The sequence below is a fragment of the Setaria viridis genome, chromosome 9 (genome assembly GCF_005286985.2).
Source record: "Setaria viridis chromosome 9, Setaria_viridis_v4.0, whole genome shotgun sequence".
Taxonomy (NCBI): domain Eukaryota; kingdom Viridiplantae; phylum Streptophyta; class Magnoliopsida; order Poales; family Poaceae; genus Setaria; species Setaria viridis.
This window is the reverse complement of record NC_048271.2, coordinates 43,490,939-43,514,282: the sequence shown is the minus strand read 5'-3', so window position 1 is coordinate 43,514,282 and position 23,344 is coordinate 43,490,939. Positions and strand designations below refer to the sequence as shown.

Here is a 23,344-nt window from a genome sequence, read left to right as displayed (position 1 = left end):
CTATTCAAGGTTTATCAATCCATGAATAGGCAGCAAACTAACTAGGATTTTCCATCTAATCTAACGGATCTAATCCTAACATGAAGCATAATTGCATATGAAAAGGGTAACCTTGGTGTAAAGTAAGTCATGAGAACAGGTAGATCACATCCACATATATGTATATGATAAAACACCACCAAGGGTAGTAAGAGCCTATCGTTTTCTAGTTGTAGTTCTAGCTAACAAGCAAGCACAACATGCATCTCATCCAAAGCAATCTTTAAACTACTACCACCGGTCAACCTCCCAAAAATCCCCACCTTACACAAGCCAGATCCTGTCACGATCCTTTCTACCAGCGCAGGCAGTTTAAGGGCACGAACACTAGTGAACATGTCTAAATATTATGAAGGGTCAACATGCTAGATCTAATCACCATGATTACATAAGGCATGCTATGAAATCTGACATTGAATTAGACTAAGGAACAAGCATATTCATGATAAGAAGAAAGCATAAAAGGAGACAACGAGTCGCTAATAGATCGGACGACATGAAAAACATTGCTCATATAATAGATGTATTTTGATCATCTCCACCAAGTACATACCACTGTGATCATGACTAGCTCCTGAACTCCACCATGACACAACCGCGCAGGGAGACCATGATGACTAGGATCAGCCTAAGCCATCTCATAGACAACTTCGAAGACTTGCAGCGGCCCTCAGCTCCCTCTGGTGGATGTCCTTCATTTCGTCGAGTTCTCGTGGATGGATGACAGGACTTGGTGAATTTTTAGGGTACTTATAGTCCAGGAAGCGTGTGGTGAAAATTGGAAGGCGAGAGGACGAGGAAACACTCTAGGCCGATCGGCCTAGCCTTTCTTTCCTCGTCTCGCGCTCTGCTTCGTTCCCAAGTCTTCTTAGATGTTCTGGAAACTTATTTTTGTATGCATGTGGCCTAGCACGTCGATAGCTTCGGGATGAGATTGATCTTTGATAACTTAGTGCTTGCCAAAAATGATGCTAGGAGCCCAGAGGACCCATGGGCCGATCGGCCTAGGTCCTTTTTTGGACCCGTTGGCCTTTGCTTTTCTCTGGTTCGTCGCTTGTTCCGAACTTTATCCAATTATGCTCCATTTAATTCAATTTTCTAAAAAATATAATATTGCTCCAAAATACATTGCATATACAAAAACAGAGTTATTTTAGGTGCCAAGTGGCAGGTTAATATAAAAATATATATGAAAACATTAGTTAAATTGCACTATAAGTGTATTAATAACGAGCACCAACACTCTTCCACTACGAAGTTCGTAGATAGCACCACGATGAAAGAACACTGCAACCAGTGGACACTGACTGCTTATTGCTCTACCTAGAGCGCGACATATTTGAACGCATAACCAATGATGCCGTCCTTGCATATCTCCGAGGCTTACCAGGAGCAGCTGGGATATTGATGGGAAGGCGATTCCTTGTAGTTTCTGCTGCAGTATGCCAGTTCCATGCTCTCTGTATCTTCTAAACCTATGTGGTTATATATTGTCATAGTACTATTTTGTTCTGTATGCACCTGATGCACAGACAGGGGTGATTTTTGTTTGTGTATGGCTGGAACTAGATGGATTCATGCTGAAGAAGCGGCTTCTTTGTGTTGTCCTCGTTATCTGAATTGTTCGGTTCTGGTCTTCTGGATATAGCATCTCAGTAAGAATAATGCCTCAGTGCTCCAAATTACGAGTTTTGCTGCAGCCTTGTTAGTTTTTTTAATCGAACATGCACCCTTGTTAGTTGTTACAAAGCGACATCATACCCGTTTGCGTATTTAATTCAAAAACGGACATGCAATTATTTAGTTTAAAAACGAAATTGCCCATGCTCTCCAGTAAAGTTATATGTTGCACGCTGAATATGCCACAACACTGAGCAGCGAAAACGATGACAAATTGGACCAGCAATAATCACAGTAAAACAAATTGAGTTGGTAATAGCCATGAACCAGCTTAGACGCATACAAGCGCATGCCAATGCCATGACTCATTGAATACATGATCTTCAGCGGTACACGATAGTACACATGAATCCAGTTTTGTTTGGTACAACAATGATGCATGGGGCTGGCGCCTCTCTAAACATTGACACCATATGGTGGTTATTACTTTATTGCTGCTCTAAATGGATGCAATCAGGCTCCCTGAGGGTTGGATCTAATGTAGATAAGGAATGCCTGAGTGACGATTATGCATCGCCGTTCCTGGGTATTGGTACCCCTTGCCCTGCTGTCAGGACTTTGTATGCATTCTGGATTTGTCTTGTGACTGGACCAATTTTCCCATCGCCAATTTCACGCCCATCAATCATTACAACCTAAATCAGAGCAGAATGTATGAGCAAGGGAGCAACTATAAGATATGCCAACAATGGCTACGACTCATCTCAGAACATTCTTAGTCAGCACATACTTATATCTGAAAATAGCAAAAGGGGAGTTTCTGAAAAAAGGCATTTTACAAGTCCAGGTGTAGTGATACTTGATGTCACTTGTCAGCATGTAAAAGAATGGAGAGCCATCTATTTACGGTGGCCAAACCTCCTTTGATAAAAAAAAAGAATAAGCAAACAATGTTCCTCGGAAGAGGAGAATATATGCAAGCATTTCTGCACAGTTCACTTTTCAAGCTTATGAGAACCACTTGACAGCAACACGACTGACTAGGAAAGACACAAACATAACCATGTAGCAAAACAAAGTCAACTCACCGGTGTAATTTCACCCATTGTTCCAGTTGTCCACACCTGCATTTGACAATCACAGCTGTAAGAACAAAGCATGTCATGGGTGTGGGCAGGCTAATACTAGTAGAAGCATAATTCTGAACATCAAGTATAATGTGCATGGCAAATCCAACATGAAAGCCTCTTGAAAGGGAAAATCTGATAAAGTGCACTACATCTTGTCATGTTAGTTCACCAACAGGAAGTTAGAACTCAATAGTCTCCTTTAGTTAAAAGATCATATAAGTTTGCACGCAAATTTGCACGCGACTTTAAGGAAATATATAACTGATATCTGTAAATAAAGTACCATACCTCGTCTGCAGCGTGAAATTCTGACAGACTAATGCGCCGTTCATGTAACACAAAGTTTTCTTTTACCACAAGATCCATGACCTGTTGTTTTTAATTAAAAAATGAATAATGTTAAAAAGATACATGTTCAACTTAGTAAACACAATGTTTCAAATAACAGGAATTCTACACGTTTCCATATTGATGCATTTATGTAGCACTTTATGATAACTAAAGCCAGTATATAGAACCAGAAGTGCCACAGTAAGGATACAATAATATATGTTCTAATATTTTCCAGATGTAAACATATGCTAACACATTGCAGTTTCTCTTCTTTGCTTAACACAGGAAAATAGAACTAAATATGCCCTGATTGAAAATATTTTACACTTTTCCCTGAAGGCAGTTAGAACTTAGAACGTGTAATCCAACAATTCGAACATATACAATAATGAATTAAAAGGAACCAACCCAACTTCCTATTATGCATCAAAATCCCTATTATCAAATGAAAGCAGAAAGGTCTCAAAAAAAAAAGAGAAAGAAAGCAGAAAGAACCATGCCTGCAGTTTCAGAAACATATATATTTTCTATTCATATCCAGTAGTATCAACATTCAACAGAATTTGAGTATTGTGAAACCACTTGAGCCTTGGAAAGAGCATTGGTGCTCAAATATAACAGAAAGATCTAAAAATAAAGTTTTTGTGTGTTGTTCTAAATTGAAAAAAGGCGATTGTATAGACTGGCCTTAGTTGTTCATCTGGAATCTGTTATACTTACAGTCGCGCGCGTAATGCCTGGAAGGCAATAGTCAGCATGAGGTGTCAGTACAGTTCCCTTCTTAACCATGAACTACATTTAAACACAGTGGCAGTTTTAGAGCAATCATATGACAAATGTCTATTTGTAGATATGATAAAGGTATGCCTGCTTACAATGTTTGTTGCATTTGTCTCTGATACAAAACCATCCTTGTCTAGCATAATTGCATCCTCAGCCTGGGCAAGATTACCTTCTATCTGCATAAGAGGACGAATAATTGAGTACTACTAATAATAATATCAAAAGACAAAAAGCTCCATTTTAGTTAAAGTATACATAAAGAGTTAATGAGAAAGAGCTCAAATCACAAGGAAAATGAACCTTTGCCAGAATATTGTTGATAAGATTGTTGTGATGTATCTTGGAATCTATACTCTGAAACAAGTCACAAGAATAACCACAGTCATGTATAATTGTTAATTCAAATGACAGAAGTAGTAAAACAGTATTTCGTAGTACTGAAATCAATGTTGAATCAGAGTCAGATGAAACATTGGAAATAATGAAACTGCAAGACATTGACACAAATGAAAATTGTAATTGATGTAGGAAATAGACAAATAGTTTACACTAACTGTTGAAGAGTTAGTGATCGAATACAAATTTTACAAATTCCAGTTCATTTTTGTCTACCACTATCATTAACCAGATATCAAGTTTCTGTAGGTGAGAAGTATATTTATGAGTTAAAATGACATCCCTGAACTGGGTCTAATGGTATTATCAGCCTAGAGGTAAGCTAGTGGCTATTATGAAACCAAAGTACCAAACAACAAAATTATTGGATACAAATAATGTATATGTCCAAGATTTGGTTAGTCTCAATTCCATAAAATTTGCACAACTTAGCTGATGTTAGGTTGTTTAACATGAGATGCCATTTTAAAATTAAGTCTCAGATATATAAGCTTAACCATGCTCCTAAATAAATATATAATTAATCTTCAAACTTCAATTAGAGATGCTGTGAATACTGATTTTTCTATTAAAATATAAAACCAATGCTTTCAGTGGCGATTTTATGGGAAAAAATGATGAGATTACTAGGTATGGATGAAATACTGGTTTAAGTCAGCACTGATTGGTAATGGTGTTACTACTGGTTGGGCCTGTTTTTTTTTAAGGCGAGAGTGTTCTCTGTATGATGTAAAAGGTGTGTATGTGTGTGGTGTTGTATGGGGTTCAAAACCCCTCCTTTTCTTCTTACTGCGTATTCGAGAAAAAAAACACAAACAATTACTGGTAGATATTTATCCAAGTTAATGCTGATTGTGCAAACAAGAAAACAAAATCACGCAGAAGTTCACAAGTAGATCTTACATTTGGAGAATTTCGACGTGTGGTGGCAGTTACCAACTTTATCCCATGCGAGTTATTGTAAACTGGTGGTTTCCACTCTGCAAGCACTGACAAAACGAAAAAAAAAAGTTATTGGAAACTAGCAAAACAGCATCTATTTAAAAAGCCTCTGTTACAATTAAATTGGACCTAACAGTGGCATATATCAACAGCTATACCATAACAAGGCAATCAACAGTTACCAGCTTGTGCGTTATGGCTTGTGGACAAACATGCCTTGTCTATGCTTGTGGCAGAATGGTTAGAGTTAGAGCAGGGGGGGGCGTCCCACGCCCCAATTGAGTTTTTCTTTTAATGTTCAAAGGTGGACTCGTGATGCAAAAGAGAAAAAAGGTGCGCATGGATGGAAAGAGAAAAAGGTGGACAAAAGATGAATACCAATCAGGGCGCACCCATAAAGATTGAAAGCTGGACTCATTCCAGATGTCACCTTCACTTGAAAAAACATAGCCAGTGAATAGAATGAGCAAGCAGTTTTTTATTTACTCGAACACGCAGGAGAGCTGAGCAAGCAGGTTATGCCCAGAAGGTGACAAATAACATACTGTAAAAACAACATCCTGGTGAATCTTGATCTGTATTACCTTTTTCCCACGGGTGAGTGTGAGCCTTATATGAGCATTATTGAACATTCCATTTGCAATCAGAGTCTTAAAAACAGCATCCTTAATCTGCACCAAAACATGTGCAAGATGAAGCTCATTTCAGAAATAGTTCAAAATTGGTTGTCAGAGACCCTCTCTAAGGGGAAAAATAAGATTCTAGACAACCACAACAACAAAATACAGTGTGCCTTCAATCCAAAACAAGCACAAGAAGGCATATAAGGCATCAGCAAAAACCGTGTTGCAACACAATATATGGTATGATCATTACGCTAGTAAGAAAAGGTAGTTTACCCAGTCACGGGTGGGCACATTGCTGAAGGCCATAGCTTTTGCAGAATCAAACAATCTAGACGAAAGAATAAAGAGGAGGTCAGCCATTAGATAGATCATAAGCTGAAAGAAGATAGAACTAGCAACTGCACCTATCCAAATGTTCATCCAGTTTGAATACTTTTCCATCATATATACGTAAACCTTCCCAAACAGCATCTCCTCCTTGTACAACTGAATCAAACACTGAAACCTTTACAAGATAGATGATTAGAGAAGAGAAAGGGGAGATTAATCATATGCGATAATACTGGTGGCGTACCACAAGGTACCAGTGACAAATACCTTTGCACTGTCACGAGGCAAAAGTTCATCTCCAACCCAAACTAGAATCTTTTTATTTGCAGGGACAGGCAGAGGAGGATCAGGTAATAATGGTTGCTGAGATCCTATTGTTCCCCTTACTTGGCGCTTCAGCATGTTGTAAAAAGGCAAGCTTTGCTCAAGGAGGTCATATAATGCGAATGGGAAAGTCTGCAATCAAATAAGAAACTCTATGGTAATTAAGAACTGTACCAATGGTATACCACAGCAAGATTACAGGAATTGCATTCTGATAAACTATTAAAGGAAATATGTTAAAATATTGATAGTTTGCAAAGTGCTCATTTACTAACAAGACACTTTCTTTCCACATGTTTTCATTTTTTTCAGTCGGTCACAGCTTAATCATCACCATAAAGCATCAGGTCTCAGGTCGTGCAACGAGATGCACAAATGTCAACAAAGTCATGATCATGAGTTAGGTATTAACAGTGGCTTTTCAAGGAGAACAATGGTAAATCTGGTTTCAGATCAACCAACACCATATTTTATATGTTAATTTCAGACCATACCAATGACATCGTGCTAAAGTTTTCTGTGAAACAATGGCTGTATGATCTATCAGTTCTCAAGGAAAACCCACTAACAAAACATTTCAGATATTGGTTGTAAAATTGCTTGAGTCACGAATAAACTAGAAGACCAAGATGTTTAGTGGAGTGATTAAGAGATCAAGTTCTCCAGCAGAAAATGCGAATCAAACCATCTTCTACAACAAAATACATTCTTATAAAGCACTTTCTCCAACCAATTAATTTTGTCGCTACACCAGAAGAAATTGGTATAGCAAAACATGCGATTCATGGTATCACATTCACCTTTTCCCTAAACAACCCCTATTAAAATACGGTTTTGAAAAGTAGCAAGCTATGGAGATATTTATGTCACCTTTATTCTAAATAAAATACTTCAGTTTGTCTTGGTAGGTTTTATAGCCATAACCTTCCATCATTCTTACCATTTACCTTTTTTTCAGCAGGCCCATCTTAAATTTTAATCAATGGTAGAACTGGCTGTCTGTGCAAATATCCAGGACAGAAGTACTCATGAAATACTGGAAAAGAGAGATGTTTGATGTATGCTTACCGAAGGATATTGACGGAACTTAGAGAAACCTGTAGACTTGTGCACACTCCTATACCACCAGGGGGCCCATATACCATCAAATTCCTTGGGGCCAGCTTCCCATCTAAAAAGGGGAAATAGTTCTAACTGAATAACACATTGGAGCGCTTTTAAACCTTATACACGATGAGGCTACATATTTGATCACAGCAAAAGTCTAAAACTAGTGCCAGTATCATGTTCAACATAAAAAAACATACTTCAACATTTGTGGCTGGAAAGGAATGCCCAGATCCTCACAGAGTCCCCTCAAGACAACCTGCATGTGAGGTGCAAACAAACTGAATACATTGGACCGCAAAAATAAAAACTGTGGAAAATGTAGCAAAGGATTGAAACCACCAAACAATTGCATCGCAGTATTTAAATTGCAGGGATCAGGAATCATGGTCATCAAAACTGATGCGAACTAATGTAGCACTAGAGTGGTTGGTAAAGCATAAAAGCTGAGGATTTAAAAGAACAACTAAAATGTCATGCCCTTCAAAGCAGCTTACTGCACCATCATAGCAGATGGCATCTATTATTTTTAGACTACAATCATAATATGGACAACTGTCACTCAGATAAAACGATCGCATTAACAAATTATAGATTTACCTCAGGTTCCCGTTGCAGGTCATCTGCATCTATCACAGGCGGTGGCTTCCCAAGTCCACATAGTTCACTGTATATTGAGACAAGTTCGCCTATGCCAAGCTCCAAGAAGGATGGTGGAACGACTTTATCAAAAGATGGCTGGGATATATGGAATTGAATGTTATTAGTGGTAGACAGTAGGTATTAGGTACACTATAAAATATGCAAATTCTGCTAAAACAAAATAATTTGGAAAGCATCATGGGCTTCCTTTCTGAAAAAAAAGCAACTGAAAAGGCTACAGAAAATATAAATTGTGCAACACTAGAATATAGCGAGCTGCATGTGTGATGCTTAGACAAAAAGGTGACAGGTAGTCAGGTACCAGTATATTTAGAGGGTTACGTATCAATATGAAATGCTTTCCCTTCTTCATCAGGTCACTGGACAGGTTTGGGAGGCGTTGCTTTGAGATGTGCTACTAAAAAAAAGAAAGGAGATTAGTGGATATAAATAGCACTGCATTTCACAAACAGCTGTGCAGTGTGCACTAAAGTTTTGAAGCCATACCTTGCAGTAACGGTATGTTTTCTCCCCTGGGCCAAAGATCGCTTCTTTGACAACCTTATTTCCATCGGGATCCTGCACCAGAAATACCCCAAGTGACTCAATTACACAGAATACACACAATGGATGACAGTATTTTCTGGAAACATTTTGCTGATCCTTGCAAAACAGGCACACGTGTTTATGGTGCGTGGTAGCATTTTCTACATGAAAGGAGTTGGGATTAATAAAAAATAGTGGGAATTTCCCACCAAAAAGGTCCTAGAGCCAGGCAACTACTTGGGGGCAGAAAAGAGTATGGTGCTTTTTTTTTAAAAAAAAAGGAGTATGAAAGTGGCATATGCATATAGATAATGCAGCTTATAACCATTAAGCTCCATACAAAAACCAGTTCCCGTCATCAAAACATCTCATCAGGTCAGATGAAATGCTGATTATTTCCATTCAATGCAAAGCGGTAAGTTATAGCTCGGTCATTGAGTGCGCAGAGCCTGACCATTTTCGACAGGAGTTCCTCGCGGTAGGGCCTGTCGACGCCGGTGACTTGCAGGAAATTGGCGTAGAGAGGCTCGTCAAGCACCTCCATGTCGTCCCTCTGGAACAAGAGAGTAGACCCCAAAAAAAACAGAGCAGGTGAAAGTCAGTGATAAAGTCACTGCATGATGAGAAACCGATGATCAGATTCACATGCATGAGTAGAAGGGGAAAGAAAGGCATGGTTTAAGGTCCAATCAAGCGGGACTCGGACCATCGGTTACTCCCTGCTCACTTGAAACAGAACAGAGCACGCGTGCGCCCAAACGCAGAGCAAGCAGTCCCCAACCAAGCGGCACTCGGGACAAGCAGCCCCCGCGTGCGCCCCTCCCAGTCCCAGACCCTCCTCTCCTCAACAGAACGCTAATCACACGGTTGACCAAACGCGCGAGCATTGGGCAGGGATGGGTTCCTACGATCCTAAACCGCTACCCATCTCGATCGCCGTCTCCGAATCCTCACGAGGCCAGCCGCGGCAGCGGCAGCTTCGGAGCGCTGTCTCACGAGTCACGAGCAGCGCAGAGCGGAGGGACTAGGTTGGCGAGGGCAGGACACGCACGACGCACCTGGGCGAAGGAGTACATGAGGCTGGTGCTGAGGGAGCGCGGCGCCGACCACGCGTGGATGACCACGGGGCCCTGGCCCTCCCCCTCCGGCGCCGGCGACCCCATTCCCCCCCTTCGGCAGCGCCGCGGCTCGTCGGTCGACAAGGGGGGATTCTTATCTCGTGCCGGTTGGTTTTGATTTGATTTGATCTGACGGGTCGCTCCTCCGAATCGAATTGGTCCGATAGGGAAGGTGGGGGTAATTTAGTAGGGGAGGAGGAGGCGACGAGCACGAGTGGTGTGGTGCGGTGTCGTGGCCCCCCGGTGGGTGGAACTGGAGTGGAGTGGCGAGCCGCGAGTGAGCGACGGGACTTGAGGAGGAGCACGACGCCGCTGCGAGGGGGCCACCGGCCACGGAGAGATTAGACAGCAAACAAAGAAAAAAACGAGCGCCCCGTTGGTTGTCAACAAGTGTCCGGCGGGGGCGGGGGCGGGGGCGGGGGCTTGAGCACGTAGTTTTAGGTGACCGGAAGATATCTAACAGTGTTTCCAAGTACATTTTTTTTTACAAAATAGTTAACTTCATTGCAACCAAACGGGTATGTACTGCATCGTCTTTGTAACATGTTTGTTCCAGTGAGCGTATTTTTTAGCGGATCCAGTTCGTGTATGGGCTGGTTGCTCCAGCTTGTTGGGTCGATCGATCCGGGCACGTGCGCGAGAGCAACGCTGCGCGTCCCATCCGCAGCCCATCAACTGGTGCCTGCGGCCCACAAGAGACCAAATGGTGCCTGCGGCCCACCAGCCTACCACGCTCTTTTTTTTTGAGAGAGAGAAGCCTACCACGCTCTTTGCCTCTCTTCCAGGCGAAGAACTGAAGAAGCAAAACCCGAGCGCCGAACGGTGCGACACGCGAGCACCAGAAGCGGAGCGCTCACTTGCGGTCGGTTGCGGCGATGGCCGACGGCGGCGGGCCGGGAGGGTACCTGCTGGGCGGGATCGCGTGCTGCTGCGCCGGCGCGGGCTGCTACTACCTGGGGAAGAGTCGTCTCGAGTACGACCTCTCTCCTCCGTCCTCCGCTCCCGCATTGCTCCCCCCTCCTCCTCCCTCTCCCGTTTGGGTCTTCGATCTCTGCTGATCCCGCGCGTCCTTTTTGTTTGTTGTTGCTTCGTGCGTGCAGGAGCGCCGGGTTGGTGCGATCGGTGCTCAGGTTCCGGAGCATCCACAACTTGTGTAAGTGTGGCGCTTCGCTTGCGCGCGGGTGCATGGTGATGCCCCGGGCCGGGATAATTTAATTACTATTCGTTTGTCCTTCGAAATTTTAGTTGCGATCCTGGGCCTTTCAGCAATCAAAACCCACCTTGAATCTATCCCGTCCCCGAATTGCACAGCCTCGGACTTGAATTGGGAGCGATCATTTGAGCATTTGAGGCGTAATCCCCAAGTGCTTGATTTGGAATTGATTGGTCTAGTTCCCCACCGAGATCACTATCTGTATTTTGCAACATGTTGAGATATGGTATCTCAAACTCTCATCCTGCTGCTGTGCTATTGACTTTTTAAGTAGGTATATAATTGGGTAAATGAGCCACACAACGGCATAGTTTCAGTCCTTTTAGTAATGTGGTTATGTTGGTATAAATTAACCAAAAAGTAATAGTCCCAGCTACCGACTGACATTTTCTAGATATAAAAGCTTGATCGTGTTTGGAGCATGGGTATGCTAGGCCGTCCCATGCATTACATTCTTTGTTTTCTTACCTTCTGACTCCTGAACGGTGTGGTTCGGTTATAGTAATATAGCCATATATATGATATGGCTTGTTTATTGGGCAAGGAGTACAATAGCAGATCGACAGGTACCTACTCGCCCTCCCTGTGAGGCTGTGAGTTTAGGATCTGTTCCTGCTTGATCCTAACCTATGGCGCCTAGGGCCCTTATATGTTGGGCCAGCCAACAACCTTTAACTGACTAGGACTCAACTCTAATCTAACTAGGACTCTATCTCCAATCTAATTCTATTACAATTCTTAACCAACTAGGAGTCTAATCCTTATCTAATTCTAACTGATCTGCTGAACCCGGATTAGCTGTCCCTTTGTTCCTTCGGTGGAACTTCTTGCCAAAGAAGTTGTCCACAACACTTCTGCCCCCTGACAGAAAAGCTCGTCCTCGAGCTTGAAATCAAGGTAACTCTCCTTGAATTGGTCCAGCTGCTCCCAAGTGGCATCAGCAGCATCACGACCCGCCCATTGCACCAGAAGGTCCCAAGATGAGGCTGTAGGCTTAGCGCGCACCACCTTCTCTGGAATAGGAACTGCACAGCCATGAACCACAGGCGGCAGTGACACAATCTGAGTAGGGACAGGACCCTGGTGTTTCTTCAGGAAGGCTACATGGAAAACATCATGAATTCGAGCCTTGAGCGGCAGGCAAAGACGATAAGCCACCTACCCAATACGTTCAATCACTTGAAATGGACTGTAGAAGCGAGGAGCAAGCTTGGCATTGGTTTTGTCAGTGATAGCCGCGGCTGAGCGCTGATGTAGACGTAACCAGGCCCACCTGCCCACCTCAAATTCCAGCGTCCGGTGAGCCTTATCATGCGTGGCCTTCATATAATCCTGAGCCTGAAGAAGACGCTCCCTGATCTCCGCCAAAAACTCATCACGTTGCACAAGCTGCTTATCCAATGCCACCACACGGGCCAATCCTGGCTGATAGGACAATAGGGAAGGCGGATCACGGCCAAACACCACCCGGAATGGCGTGCATTGCAAGGCGGACTGATATGAAGTGTTATAACAGTACTCAGCCCAAGGCAACCAGCGCAGCCAACTGCGAGGACGATCACCCGCCAAGCAACGAAGATACACGCCTAGAACCCGATTAGTCACCTCAGATTGACCATCTGTTTGCGGCCGGAACGCAAAACTGAGGCGCAATTTGATGCCGGCGAGGCTGAACAGCTCCTTCCACAAAGCAATAGTGAAAACTGGATCACGGTCACTAACGATGGAGCATGGGAGCCCATGGAGGCGTACGATGCCATCAAAGAAAGCCTGAGCCACAGACAGGGCTGTGTAGGGATGTCCCAAGGCAATGAAGTGCGCCATCTTGAAGAAACGGTCGACCACTGTGAGCACAACAGATCGGCCGCCTACTTTTGGAAACCCCTCAACAAAATCCATTGCAATGTCGCTCCAAACGGACTGAGGAACATCCAAAGGCTGCAGCAATCCCACCGGATGAAGGTGCTCTGTCTTGTTTTGCTGACAAACAACACAGCCCTGAACATAATCGCGGACTAATTTGGGTGCATGCGGACTGTAGAACGAAGCGCGCAGCCGATGGAGTGTTTTGTGGGTACCTTCATGGCCGGCGCCATGGGCGGCAGCAAGGAGTTGCGGCCATAGGGCCGAAGAATCAGGAACAAAAATTCTGCCCCGATGCATGACAAATCCATCCACAACAGACCATGCTGCTCCTACTGTCCCATCTGCAATCTCCTGCTTCTTAGCCTGTACCTCCAGCAAAGAGGACGCCTCCTCCCTGAATTTGTCGAATAGAGCAAACTCCGGGCGAGAGATGGTGTGGACGTGGCCGGTTACCTCCTGTTCATCCCGGCGAGATAACGCATCAGCGGCAGTGTTCTGTTCCCCGGGTTTATATTCAACCTGGAAGCTGTAGCCAAATAGCTTGCTGACCCATGTGTGCTGCGGTATGGTGGACAGGCGCTGGTCAAGGAGATGCTTTAAGCTGCAGTGATCTGTGCGAATGATGAACTCCCGGACCTAAAGATATGGCCGCCAATGCCTTACTGCCTGAACCAATCCAATTAACTCCCATTCATAGGCCGCGAGTTTAGCATGCTGAGGGGCGACTATCTTGCTGAAAAAAGCAATAGGCCCTGCGCCTTGATGCAACACAGCTCCAAAACCAGATCTGGATGCGTCAAAGTCCACAATAAAGGGCTTATCAAAATCTGGAAGCTGCAGTACAGGACCTGTTGTGAGGGTGGCCTTGAGTGCCTCAAAAGCTGTTGTTGCCTCTAAACTCCACACAAAGGCATCCTTCTTCAGAAGCGCCGTTAACGGGGCAGCAATGAGGCCGTAGTTGGCGATGAACCGGCGATAGTACCCGGTGAGCCTAAGAAATCCCCGCAGCGCCTTGACAGACCGAGGACGGGGCCAAGATTGGACAGCCGCAATTTTTTCAGTATCCATGGCCACGGCGTCATCGGCGATGACATGTCCCAAATAATGCACCCGACGTTCCCCAAAGAGGCACTTGGATCGCTTGAGGACGAGGCCGTGCTCGCGGAGGACGGAGAACACGACGCGAACATGCTGCAGGTGCTCGGTCCAGGAGCTGCTGTAAATCAGGATGTCGTCGAAGAAGACGAGAACGCAGCGGTGGAGGAACGGACGAAGAACCTCGTTCATCAGTGCCTGGAACGTGGACGGCGCATTGGTGAGGCCAAACGGCATGACCAGGAACTCAAAGTGGCCGTGGTGGGTGCGGAACGCCGTCTTCACCACATCGTCGGGGTGCATCCGCATTTGGTGATAGCCGCTGCGAAGGTCGAGCTTGGTGAAGAAAACAGCACCCTTGAGCTCATCCAGGAGCTCTTCCACCACCGGAATTGGAAACTTGTCGCGGACGGTCTTGAGGTTGAGGGCGCGGTAGTCAACACAGAAGCGCCACGTGCTGTCCCCCTTGCGCACCAAAAGCACAGGCGAGGAGAACGCTGACGTACTGGGGCGGATGATCCCTTGCTCGAGCATGGCTTGGCATTGGGCCTCAATCTCATCCTTCAAAAGCTGCGGATAGCGATACGGGCGCACCACCACTGGAGAAGTACCCGGAAGAAGATGAATGCGATGGTTGAAGGCGCGCGGCGGCGACAGCCCTAACGGCATGGAGAATAAATCAGCAAACTCCTCCAACAGTAGCCCAAGCAGATCCAATGACTGAGTGATAGCTAGCCGTGGGGAAGGTCGGCCATTGACCCCGAACCACTTGACGCGATGGTCCTGGCGCCAGAAAGCCATGGACAGCCGGGTGAAGTCCCAGAGGATGGGCCCCAAGGTGCGAAGCCAGTCGCACCTCAGGACGAGCTCGTAGCCGTCGAGCGGGATGACGAACAGGTTGACGTAGAACTCCTCCTAGCCGATGTGGACGACGACGTTTCGGCATACACCGGCGGAAGGAACGCGGTCGCCGTTGGCGACGCCAACAGTGAGGCCTGTCCGCGCCTCTGGAGTGAGCCCAAGCCGGGCGGCAGTGTCCGCGGTGATGAATGAGTGGGTGGACCCCGAATCCACCAAGGCCGTGAGGCCCACGACCTGGAGAACGGTGGCAAGCTGCAAGGTGGAGCTCGTCTGGATGCCTGTGATGGCGTTGAGGGAGATGGACGGCTCGTCTTCCCCTGAGCCGTCCGAAGCGGCATCGTCGTCATCCAACTCCATCCAATAGATGCCCTTCATCGAGCACTGCTTGGCGTGTTCCCTTGAAAACTTCTCTGGACAATTGAAACACAGCCCCTCGAGGTGCCGCTGCGCCATCTCCTCTGGAGAGAGGCGCGTGAAATGGGCGCCCGGTGGCGCCGCAGGCTTGACAGGAGCGCTTGGTGTTGAAGACACCATAGAAGAGGCTGGCGGTGTAGCAGGGGGCTTGGCCGGGGCTGAGGAGAATGAACCAGTGCGGGAGGAGGGGCGCGACGCGCGTACCAGGGAGCGAGCGCCCTTGTCGACCACCTGGTTGCGGCGCTCGAAGGCACGCGCCAGCGCCATGGCGTCCTCCAACGTCTAGGGCTTGTTCATCTCCACATCGATGCTCATGGGTTGCAGGAGGCCGGTGGAGAAGATGGTGATCTGTTGTTGTTCGGTGACGCCCTCGCATCGTGCCAGGAGTTTAAGGAACTGCTCCTGGTAGTCGTCGACGGAGCCCGTGCGGCGAAGATGGGCCAGCTCGCCGCGGGGGTTGCTGCGTACCGGCGGTCCAAACCTCTTGTTGACGCCCTCGACGAAAGCCGGCCAAGTAGGGATGCAGCGATTCTTTTCCAAGCGGTAGTACCACCGTCCCGCGGCGCCCTCCAAATAGAACGTCCCCGTCCAGACCTTCTAATTTTCCAGCGTGCCCTGGGAGCGAAAGAATTGCTCGCACTTGTGCAGCCAGCCTAGGGGGTCGTCGGAGCCGTCGTACTTGGGGAAGCGGAGCTTATGCACGGGCGGTGGCGGCGGCCCATACTTCCCGTCGCCCCCGGAGGAGGAACCCGTAGCGTCGAAGCGTCCGTTCTTCTCCAGAACCTGATTTTGGACATTGGTAATGGAGGAGGCGAGACGCCCTTTTTCCTGGCGGACAGATCCCAATTCTCTGTCAAGCTTCATGCTGATCTCGTTCATCTTGGTGATCATCTTGGCGACGGCGTCATCAAAGACAACCTAGGTGACGAAGGAATCGCCCATTGTTGCGGTGGGAGCGATGGGGTTGGCGGCGCGCAGGGGAATATGGGGTGTGGTGGATCTGCAATTGGTGGCAGGTAGAAACCAAGGAAGGTCCCAGCTGATACCAAAGAGGTTATGGCTAGTTTATTGGGCAAGGAGTACAATAGCAGATCGACAGGTACCTACTCGCCCTCCCTGGGACGCTCGGAGTTTAGGATCTGTTCCTGCTTAATCCTAACCTATGGCGCCTCGGGCCCTTATATATTGGGCCAACCAACAATCCTTAACTGACTAGGACTCAACTCTAATCTAACTAGGACTCTATCTCCAATCTAATTCTGTTACAATTCTTAACCAACTAGGAGTCTAATCCTTATCTAATTCTAACTGATCTGCAGAACCCGGATTAGCTGGCCCTTTGTTCCTTCGGTGGAACTTCTTGCCAAAGAAGTTGTCCACAACAATATATGTCTACTATGATAATCCCTCCGTTAAAAGTTATGACACTTCGTCACCGGATTTGAGAGAATTTGACATTTCTAATTCTAAAATGCTATATGCTCGAAGATGGAGGGAGGGAGCAAGTTCCCTAGATTCATATATGCAGCTTTAATCTATTTAAATTGTAGCACTATTAAGGGGTATATCCAGGGTTTTCTTAGTTCATATTGTACCAATTACTGAAGACTACACTTGTCTACTGGTATGTTAAATAAAATTGTCCCTAGGTTTATTTGAGATTCTGGTGATACTATGTAGTATGCTTACTCGATTCTATCGAGGCTTATCTTTTATTATTCTCTCTCTTATGTGTGTGCTTTGACAGCTATGCTACTTGACTCCTCATTTGGACATCTTCCACTTGTGACTGTCTCTGGGAGAGTTAGATCAGACACGCCACTTACCGGCCAGCAAAGTGGTCTGCAAGCTTCAATAGTTGAGCAACATGTAACTACTGATTTCACAAGGGCGTCATGTTTGTTAGTCTATTGCTTTTTAAGTGTTTTAACTTCTTATGCTTTCAGTTACATGTCTGCCTTTTGTAGGTAACACAACACTACTTAAAGAAGACACCAAAGAAGGCTGGTGAGGAATACTTGGTGGTAAAGAAGATAAAGGAAAAACGTGGTGATGAACACTTGATGATCAAGGAGGAGGAGAAAGATGATGTCGGACAGTGGACTCACTGTTCCATAGTGATATCTTCCACAAAGAAAGAGGTTCCTTGGAATTTGGTAAGATACAGCTACTGTGGCTAGCTTGCTTGCGGTTCATTCGCCCTTTTTTTGAACCAGCCCTATTGTAATGTGTGTCCATACTGGCTATATTATTGTAGATTGTGATTTTTTTGAGAAATTAGGTAATACAGCTACAATACATTATGCGTTCTAGACAGGTTATACAACTGTAGATTTTGTTGACTTTTTTGAGAAATAGGTAATACAATTACCATACATGATGATTTCTAGACTAGCTGTAACTTTCAGGATCAAGCATGGTCTGATATATTATTTTTACTAGTATGATGGACTGATGGTACTGGGCATTTGGAGATCCTTGGGGTTTGCAGCGCTGATGGTTTTTCTTTAAGCCTTGGAAGTGAGGTTTTTGAAAAGCAGCCTCATTCTTGTGGATGTGAATGCTCCGTGAAGGTTATCTACCAAACCTTATACTGTTATTCTGACACTTGGCATGGTCTTCATGGTAAGTTATATTTTGCAGATTTTTTTGGACTAAAACGAACTGAACGGATTCTTCAAATTGGGGCTCCATTAACTGTTGTTGGAGAGGTAATACTCATGCATTCACCTGGTTGGGTAGAACTTTACTGGTAGACCAAGAGAGTCTCCCATTTCTTCATAATTATTCATTTTTCATGTAATCTGAGCAGGCTTTTAAAGATAATTCTGGAAAAATTACAATTCAACGTCCAAGAAACGGTGGGCCATTTCATGTTTCAAGCTGTAGCATTGATCAAATTATTTCTGGTCTTGGCTCTGAAGCCAGGTATGGAGATGCTTTAAGATAATTTGGTTGCTTTGTTTCTAGATCGTTGCTAGAGCAAGTTTGTAAACTAATACTTGTATGCCCAACAGGTGCTACCAATTTTGTGCTGTGGCATTTGCAGCTTCTGGCATGTTCCTTTTTGGAGGCTATGCATTGAACTGAAAGGTAATATATTACTCCCTCCAATCCCAAATATAAGTCATTTAGGTCATCGATATGGTCTCCAATATTTTGACCAATAAAATCTTAAACAATAAATTATTTTAAAAGAAAGAGTTACATATTTTGAAAGTATGTTTGATGACGAATCTTGTAATATCAATCAATTTATATATATATTTTGTTATTGATGGTCAAAGCAGAAAATGTTTGACTGAGGACAAAGCTAAATTGATCTATTTTCTGGATTAGAGGGAGTACACACTACTTGTACTAGGCCAATGAAACCCAACGGTTTGCATGCTAATTAATACTAATCGAATTCTGGTGTACAAATTTACATTCCTCAGGAAATACTTAACCATAGGCGCTTGTAGCATTGACTGGTAATATTAAGGTGCAGAGATTGTCGTTTTTGGAACAAAGTGATGTTGTATTGGAGTTGGAGATGGATCTATTCTTTATGTGACTTGCATTGTCTATCTCCTGCTGTGGACTTATGAAACCAACGGCTATTTTGTTCATTGCAGAACGGTCGGAGATATTGGATATAGGAAGCAGTGGCAAGGAGGCAGTGATCTCGTATTGTCGTGTGAGTGCTGATAGAATGTAGATGCATGGCAAAGTAGTTAATCCCCTCCAAAATTGTTGGCGACGCCTCGAGCTGTTCTCTGTATCAGTATTCAGTTCTGGAGAAGACCGGCACTGGCCGTTACGGTTGTGTTCTCGAGCTTTGGTAGAGTTCCTGGCAGAAGTTCCTTCAAAAATCCTTTTGATGAGCTAGGATTCTATCCTCTCTGTGTCCAAAGTGGATTTCAGCTGAGACGGAATACGACGCCCGCCCGCCGCTGATCAGTGTTCCGTTCGATCACGAGACCCCCCGCCGCAGATTAGCTGTCCGCTGGCACGAACCCAGGCAGCCAGAGGCTCTCGTCTCGTGGAGTTCAAGAATCACACGTCCGGAAAAGCCTTTGCTTTGCTCTTCCGTCGGAAGCTAGAGATCGAAGCGCTCCGCGATGTACCGCCAGCGCCACGACGGCTTCGGCGGCGGCGGGGCGGGCTTCCTGTGGGGCGGGCTCGCGTGCTGCTGCGCCGGCGCTGGGTGCTACCTCCTAGGGTGGAGCTATGATGCGTACGTACATCACATCCTGAATTCCTGACTGCACACATTGCTGTCGATCTTCTCCTACCTCGTTTGCTCTTCCTCTTGCCTCGGGTCTGAATGCATCGTCATTGCTTTGCTTCGTGCGTGCAGGAGCGCCAACGAGCTGCGATCGGCGCGCAAGTTCAGCCGCATCTCCGATTTGTGTGAGTATATATGTGCCGATCGGGGCTTACTGCGAATTTGCTTGGTGCTTGGTTATTAATATCGGGGCTAATTTTTCTACCCATGCGCCTAAAAGTTCTCTAAACCGGCTGGGTTTTGATGGCTGGCAGGGGATAGGGGGCAATCGGTTCAGGTGCAACCTAACCCGGTGCTCATTTTTTGGAATCGATTAGTTTGATTCTGAAGCTAGATTGTGTCGCATTGGCATGCTTGGCTGTCCCCTATGCCCTATATACGTGGACTCTTTCTGTTGTTAGCTCCTTGCTCCTGATTGTTGTAGTTTGGTTATACTAGAACATGTGTAATGAAATTTAGATTCCTTAAGAGATCTAATTTGCTTAGTTCACTGTCAATTGGATAGCTTGTATTCAGTGTTTTCATGATGTAGACTCGGAATTGGGGTAATTTATAAAAGTTGCACCAAGGTCTGTTTAATGGTCTTGTTTAGTGTTGCTGCTCAATTGGCTCGGGCAATCATCCCCTTGTATACTAGCTCCTGAACTTTGCCACATGATCAAGTCGAAGATCAAACGGACACGGACGGTGGCCGACGCCCTGAATGGCAAGAGATGGATAAGGGACATTGTTGGACGCGCCACAGTGCAAGCGATGTCCCAATATGTTCAGCTTTGGCATGCAATTTCTTATGTCCAGTTACGCGTCGGAGTTGAAGACAAGGTCTCCTGGAGGTGGGAAAGTTCTAGGATTTACTCAGCACGCTCGGCATATAGAGCCTTCTTCCTCGGCTCGACGACATTCCCAGCAACTAAAGCTATATGGCGCGCATGGGCTCCCCTAAAAGTCAAGTTCTTTGCTTGGTTAGCGTTGGGAGAATGCCTGTGGACGGCTGCACGTCGCAAGCGTCATGGGCTCCAAAATAGCAACGATTGTGCACTCTGTAACCAGGAGCTTGAAATGGCAGAACACCTACACTCAGCAGGTGTGGTTGGCCGTCAGCCAAATAATCGGCATTCAGAACGTCCCACCGGCTCTGAATGATTCTCTGATGGAATGGTGGATACAGAAGCGAAGCACACTCGACGCCATCAGGATAAGAGGCCTCGATTCAACGTTCATGTTGGTCTCTTGGAAGATTTGGAAGGAAAGGAACGATCGAGTCTTCGCAAGGGTGATGGACAAAACCCCAGCGCAGCTAACCGGGGCGATAACTGAAGAAGCTCTTCTCTGGTGTGCAGCAGGGGTGCGTTGCCTCGCAGCTCTCGGATGGCATGGTGCTGCTACCAGCTAGAAGACTATTCTCCGGGATTTTCTTTCCTAGGGTGCTCTTGTAATAACATGTAATGAGAATCTCGAATTTTGTATCCGTGTGCGTGCGCCCGGTTGGCCCGCGTTGTAAAAAAATATTTTCATTCTCTTCTAAATGGAATGATACGCAGCTCTCCTGCATATTCTAGAAAAAAAAAGTGTTGCTGCTCAAGTCTATAGAACCAGTACTTACATTTTTACTTGTTCTCTCTTTTATGCGTGTGTGCGTCCTTGACAGCTATGGCACTGGGCGCCTCATACGGGTACCTTCCTCTTGTAACTCTCTCTGGACGAGTTGGATCAGACACACCAATTGTCGGTGAGCAGAGTAGACACACCAATTGTCGGTGAGCAGAGTGGCCTGGAAGCTGTAATAGTTGAAAACAATGTAACCTTACTGATTTCATGAAAAATTCCGTGTTCATTGAAAATTGCTTCCAATGTTGCTGCTTCTTATGCTTCCGTTGACATGTCTGTCTTTTGTAGGTAACACAGATCTTTCTGAAGAAGCAGAAGGAGGATGTTAAGGAATACATGGTGGTAAAGAAGACGAAGGATGAAGATGGTACTGAAACGATAATGGTCAGGAAGAAGGAAAATGATAATGAACGATGGGTTCAATGTTCAGAGCAGATATCTTCTAAAAGAAAAGAGGTTCCTTGGTACCTGGTAATTTGCTACGAATATATGTCTAGCTTCGTTTAGATGTTGACACAAATAGTTTCAAGTGGCCTACCTTTGAAACCTTTATTGCGCTTCTGCTTTTCTTTGCATACTTGGTGAAAAACCTGTTATGTTGACAGATTTGCAGATATGATGGGTTTACCGTTGCCTTGAAGTCTTAGATTTTTCCTTGACCATTCTATTCACATGTCCACTATATCCCTTTTGAGCATCTAAGAGGCACCACATCTTTTTTTTTCCGTGTACATGACTGGCTATAACTTTCAGGTTAAAACATTGTCTGACATCTTACTTTTACTAGGATGATGGTACTGGGCGTTTGGAGGTTGTTAGGGCTCATAATGCAGATGGCTCTATATTACGCCTTGAAAGTGTGGACTTTGAGAAGCAACCTCGAACATGTGGATGTGAATGCTCAATCAAGGTTATCTAACAAACCTTAAACTTTAAATTTTTCTGCCAGCAGGAAGGAAATTAATTGTAAGATATTTTTCTGCAGATACTTGGACTAAGGAGGACTGAGTGGACTCTTCCGACAGGCACTAACTTAACTGTCGTTGGCGAGGTAATTAGTCGTAAATTTTCATGGTTGTGTAACTGTATTGGCACATTGGCAAGTATCTGTTTCATTATATTTTGGTTTATTTTCGTGTAATCTGAACAGGCTGTTAAAGGTAATTCTGGAGAAATTCTGATCAAACGTCCAAGAAATGGCGGGCCATTCCACGTTTCAAGAAGTAGCATTGACAAAATTGTCTCAAATCTTGGCAGTGACGCGAGGTATTGAAACGCTTCAGAATATTTTGTTCGATTTGCATCTGGAATATTATCTGGGTGTGTTCTCGCTAATGGTCTGTCGACAGGTGGTGCCAGTTTTGGGCCGTGACATTTGCAACTTCTGGCGCATTTCTTCTTGGAATTGGAGGCTATGCAATGTGCTGAATAAAAAGGTACAGCGCAATGCTTTTTTCTGGGCTGGTAATAAGGTGCAACGTTTTACGCATTTGGTACCCGGTAACATGGTATAGCAAAGGAAATATTGGCACTCCAAAGTGGATTCTGCCGGTTAGAAAAACTCAACAGGTTAATTGGCATGTTAACTCATTTATTTTATAATATGAAAATATTGTTGATGGCCATAGCTGGTTTCTGTATCGGAGTCATCTTGAGGCAGCTATTTTCACCCTTTCTGATACTGTGTACCAGCTTATGAAATCAATGGTTGTTTTGTTCAATGCAGAGCCAGAGCCAGAGCTGCTGGATCCGGGAAGCAGCAGGAAAGAGTGAGCTGAAACAGAAAACTTGGAAATGAAGTGTAAAATTGTTGTGCTCGAGTGGCATGGGTACTTGATATATAGTGGTGTAGGTCGGTAGATGCTGGAAACCTAGTTATTCTCCTCTGAAGTCTGAACCTGTTGACTGCAAGTTTTGAAAACTAGTTCACTTCTACATGAAGAGATCTCAGATACGAGTTCGCTTGTACATGTAGAGATCTCAGCTACGCTTTCACTTCGACTTCTATGAAAGATCTCGACAGGCGGTAGTTTAGTTTCTGTAACATGTGATGCGAAAGCAGCCTCAGCTTTTTGCCCGGC

General features: G+C 45.1%; 3 protein-coding genes across 5 annotated transcripts; 2 read left to right on the top strand and 1 right to left on the bottom strand.

Moving 5' to 3' along the window:
• Nucleotides 1-1,933: 1,933 nt before the first annotated feature.
• Nucleotides 1,934-10,191, bottom strand: LOC117838892 (branched-chain-amino-acid aminotransferase-like protein 1). Of its 2 annotated transcripts, XM_034719085.2 has the most exons (19): nt 9,877-10,191; nt 9,273-9,371; nt 8,780-8,851; nt 8,595-8,687; nt 8,231-8,368; nt 7,831-7,889; nt 7,592-7,694; nt 6,467-6,655; nt 6,274-6,374; nt 6,143-6,197; nt 5,828-5,914; nt 5,622-5,673; nt 5,205-5,290; nt 4,206-4,259; nt 3,998-4,081; nt 3,843-3,914; nt 3,078-3,158; nt 2,748-2,783; nt 1,934-2,354 (listed from the first exon to the last, which is right to left on the bottom strand). In XM_034719085.2, the coding sequence occupies exons 1-19, from the start codon at nt 9,979-9,981 to the stop codon at nt 2,226-2,228; spliced, it is 1,695 nt and encodes a 564-aa protein (XP_034574976.1). In that variant the 5' UTR covers nt 9,982-10,191; the 3' UTR covers nt 1,934-2,225. The 2 variants fall into 2 exon arrangements, with proteins under 2 accessions (XP_034574976.1, XP_034574977.1); XM_034719086.2 differs by lacking the exon at nt 9,877-10,191 and having other exon boundaries at nt 8,595-8,690; nt 9,273-9,326.
• A 538-nt stretch (nt 10,192-10,729) lies between these two features.
• LOC117836463 (E3 ubiquitin-protein ligase SP1-like) lies at nt 10,730-21,200 on the top strand. Of its 2 annotated transcripts, none has more exons than XM_072291132.1 (10): nt 10,730-10,909; nt 11,037-11,089; nt 17,133-17,254; nt 17,353-17,541; nt 17,828-17,958; nt 18,029-18,096; nt 18,198-18,313; nt 18,403-18,478; nt 19,003-19,604; nt 19,728-21,200. In XM_072291132.1, exons 1-5 carry the CDS (start codon nt 10,812-10,814, stop codon nt 17,894-17,896), a joined length of 531 nt encoding a protein of 176 aa, XP_072147233.1. In that variant the 5' UTR covers nt 10,730-10,811; the 3' UTR covers nt 17,897-17,958; nt 18,029-18,096; nt 18,198-18,313; nt 18,403-18,478; nt 19,003-19,604; nt 19,728-21,200. The 2 variants fall into 2 exon arrangements, with proteins under 2 accessions (XP_072147233.1, XP_072147234.1); XM_072291133.1 differs by having other exon boundaries at nt 17,332-17,541.
• LOC140220080 (E3 ubiquitin-protein ligase SP1-like) lies at nt 19,489-22,691 on the top strand. The gene is made up of 8 exons (XM_072290533.1): nt 19,489-19,574; nt 19,728-19,780; nt 21,304-21,380; nt 21,552-21,734; nt 22,051-22,173; nt 22,249-22,314; nt 22,414-22,529; nt 22,613-22,691. Exons 1-8 carry the CDS (start codon nt 19,489-19,491, stop codon nt 22,689-22,691), a joined length of 783 nt encoding a protein of 260 aa, XP_072146634.1.
• Nucleotides 22,692-23,344: the final 653 nt, after the last annotated feature.

Bases quoted from the DNA above. Each gene is read 5' to 3' on its own strand.
- LOC117836463 (XM_072291132.1), top strand. From the start codon at position 10,812: ATGGCCGACGGCGGCGGGCCGGGAGGGTACCTGCTGGGCGGGATCGCG. The intron at 10,910-11,036 runs GTACGACCTCTC...TCGTGCGTGCAG, and splicing joins CTGGGGAAGAGTCGTCTCGA to GAGCGCCGGGTTGGTGCGAT. The intron at 17,255-17,352 runs GTAACTACTGAT...TGCCTTTTGTAG, and splicing joins CTTCAATAGTTGAGCAACAT to GTAACACAACACTACTTAAA.
- LOC140220080 (XM_072290533.1), top strand. From the start codon at position 19,489: ATGTACCGCCAGCGCCACGACGGCTTCGGCGGCGGCGGGGCGGGCTTC. The intron at 19,575-19,727 runs GTGCTACCTCCT...TCGTGCGTGCAG, and splicing joins TGCTGCTGCGCCGGCGCTGG to GAGCGCCAACGAGCTGCGAT. The intron at 21,381-21,551 runs GTCGGTGAGCAG...TGTCTTTTGTAG, and splicing joins TTGGATCAGACACACCAATT to GTAACACAGATCTTTCTGAA.
- LOC117838892 (XM_034719085.2), bottom strand. From the start codon at position 9,981: ATGGGGTCGCCGGCGCCGGAGGGGGAGGGCCAGGGCCCCGTGGTCATC. The intron at 9,372-9,876 runs GTGCGTCGTGCG...CTCTTGTTCCAG, and splicing joins TCATGTACTCCTTCGCCCAG to AGGGACGACATGGAGGTGCT. The intron at 8,852-9,272 runs GTCAGGCTCTGC...TTTCTGGTGCAG, and splicing joins AGGAACTCCTGTCGAAAATG to GATCCCGATGGAAATAAGGT.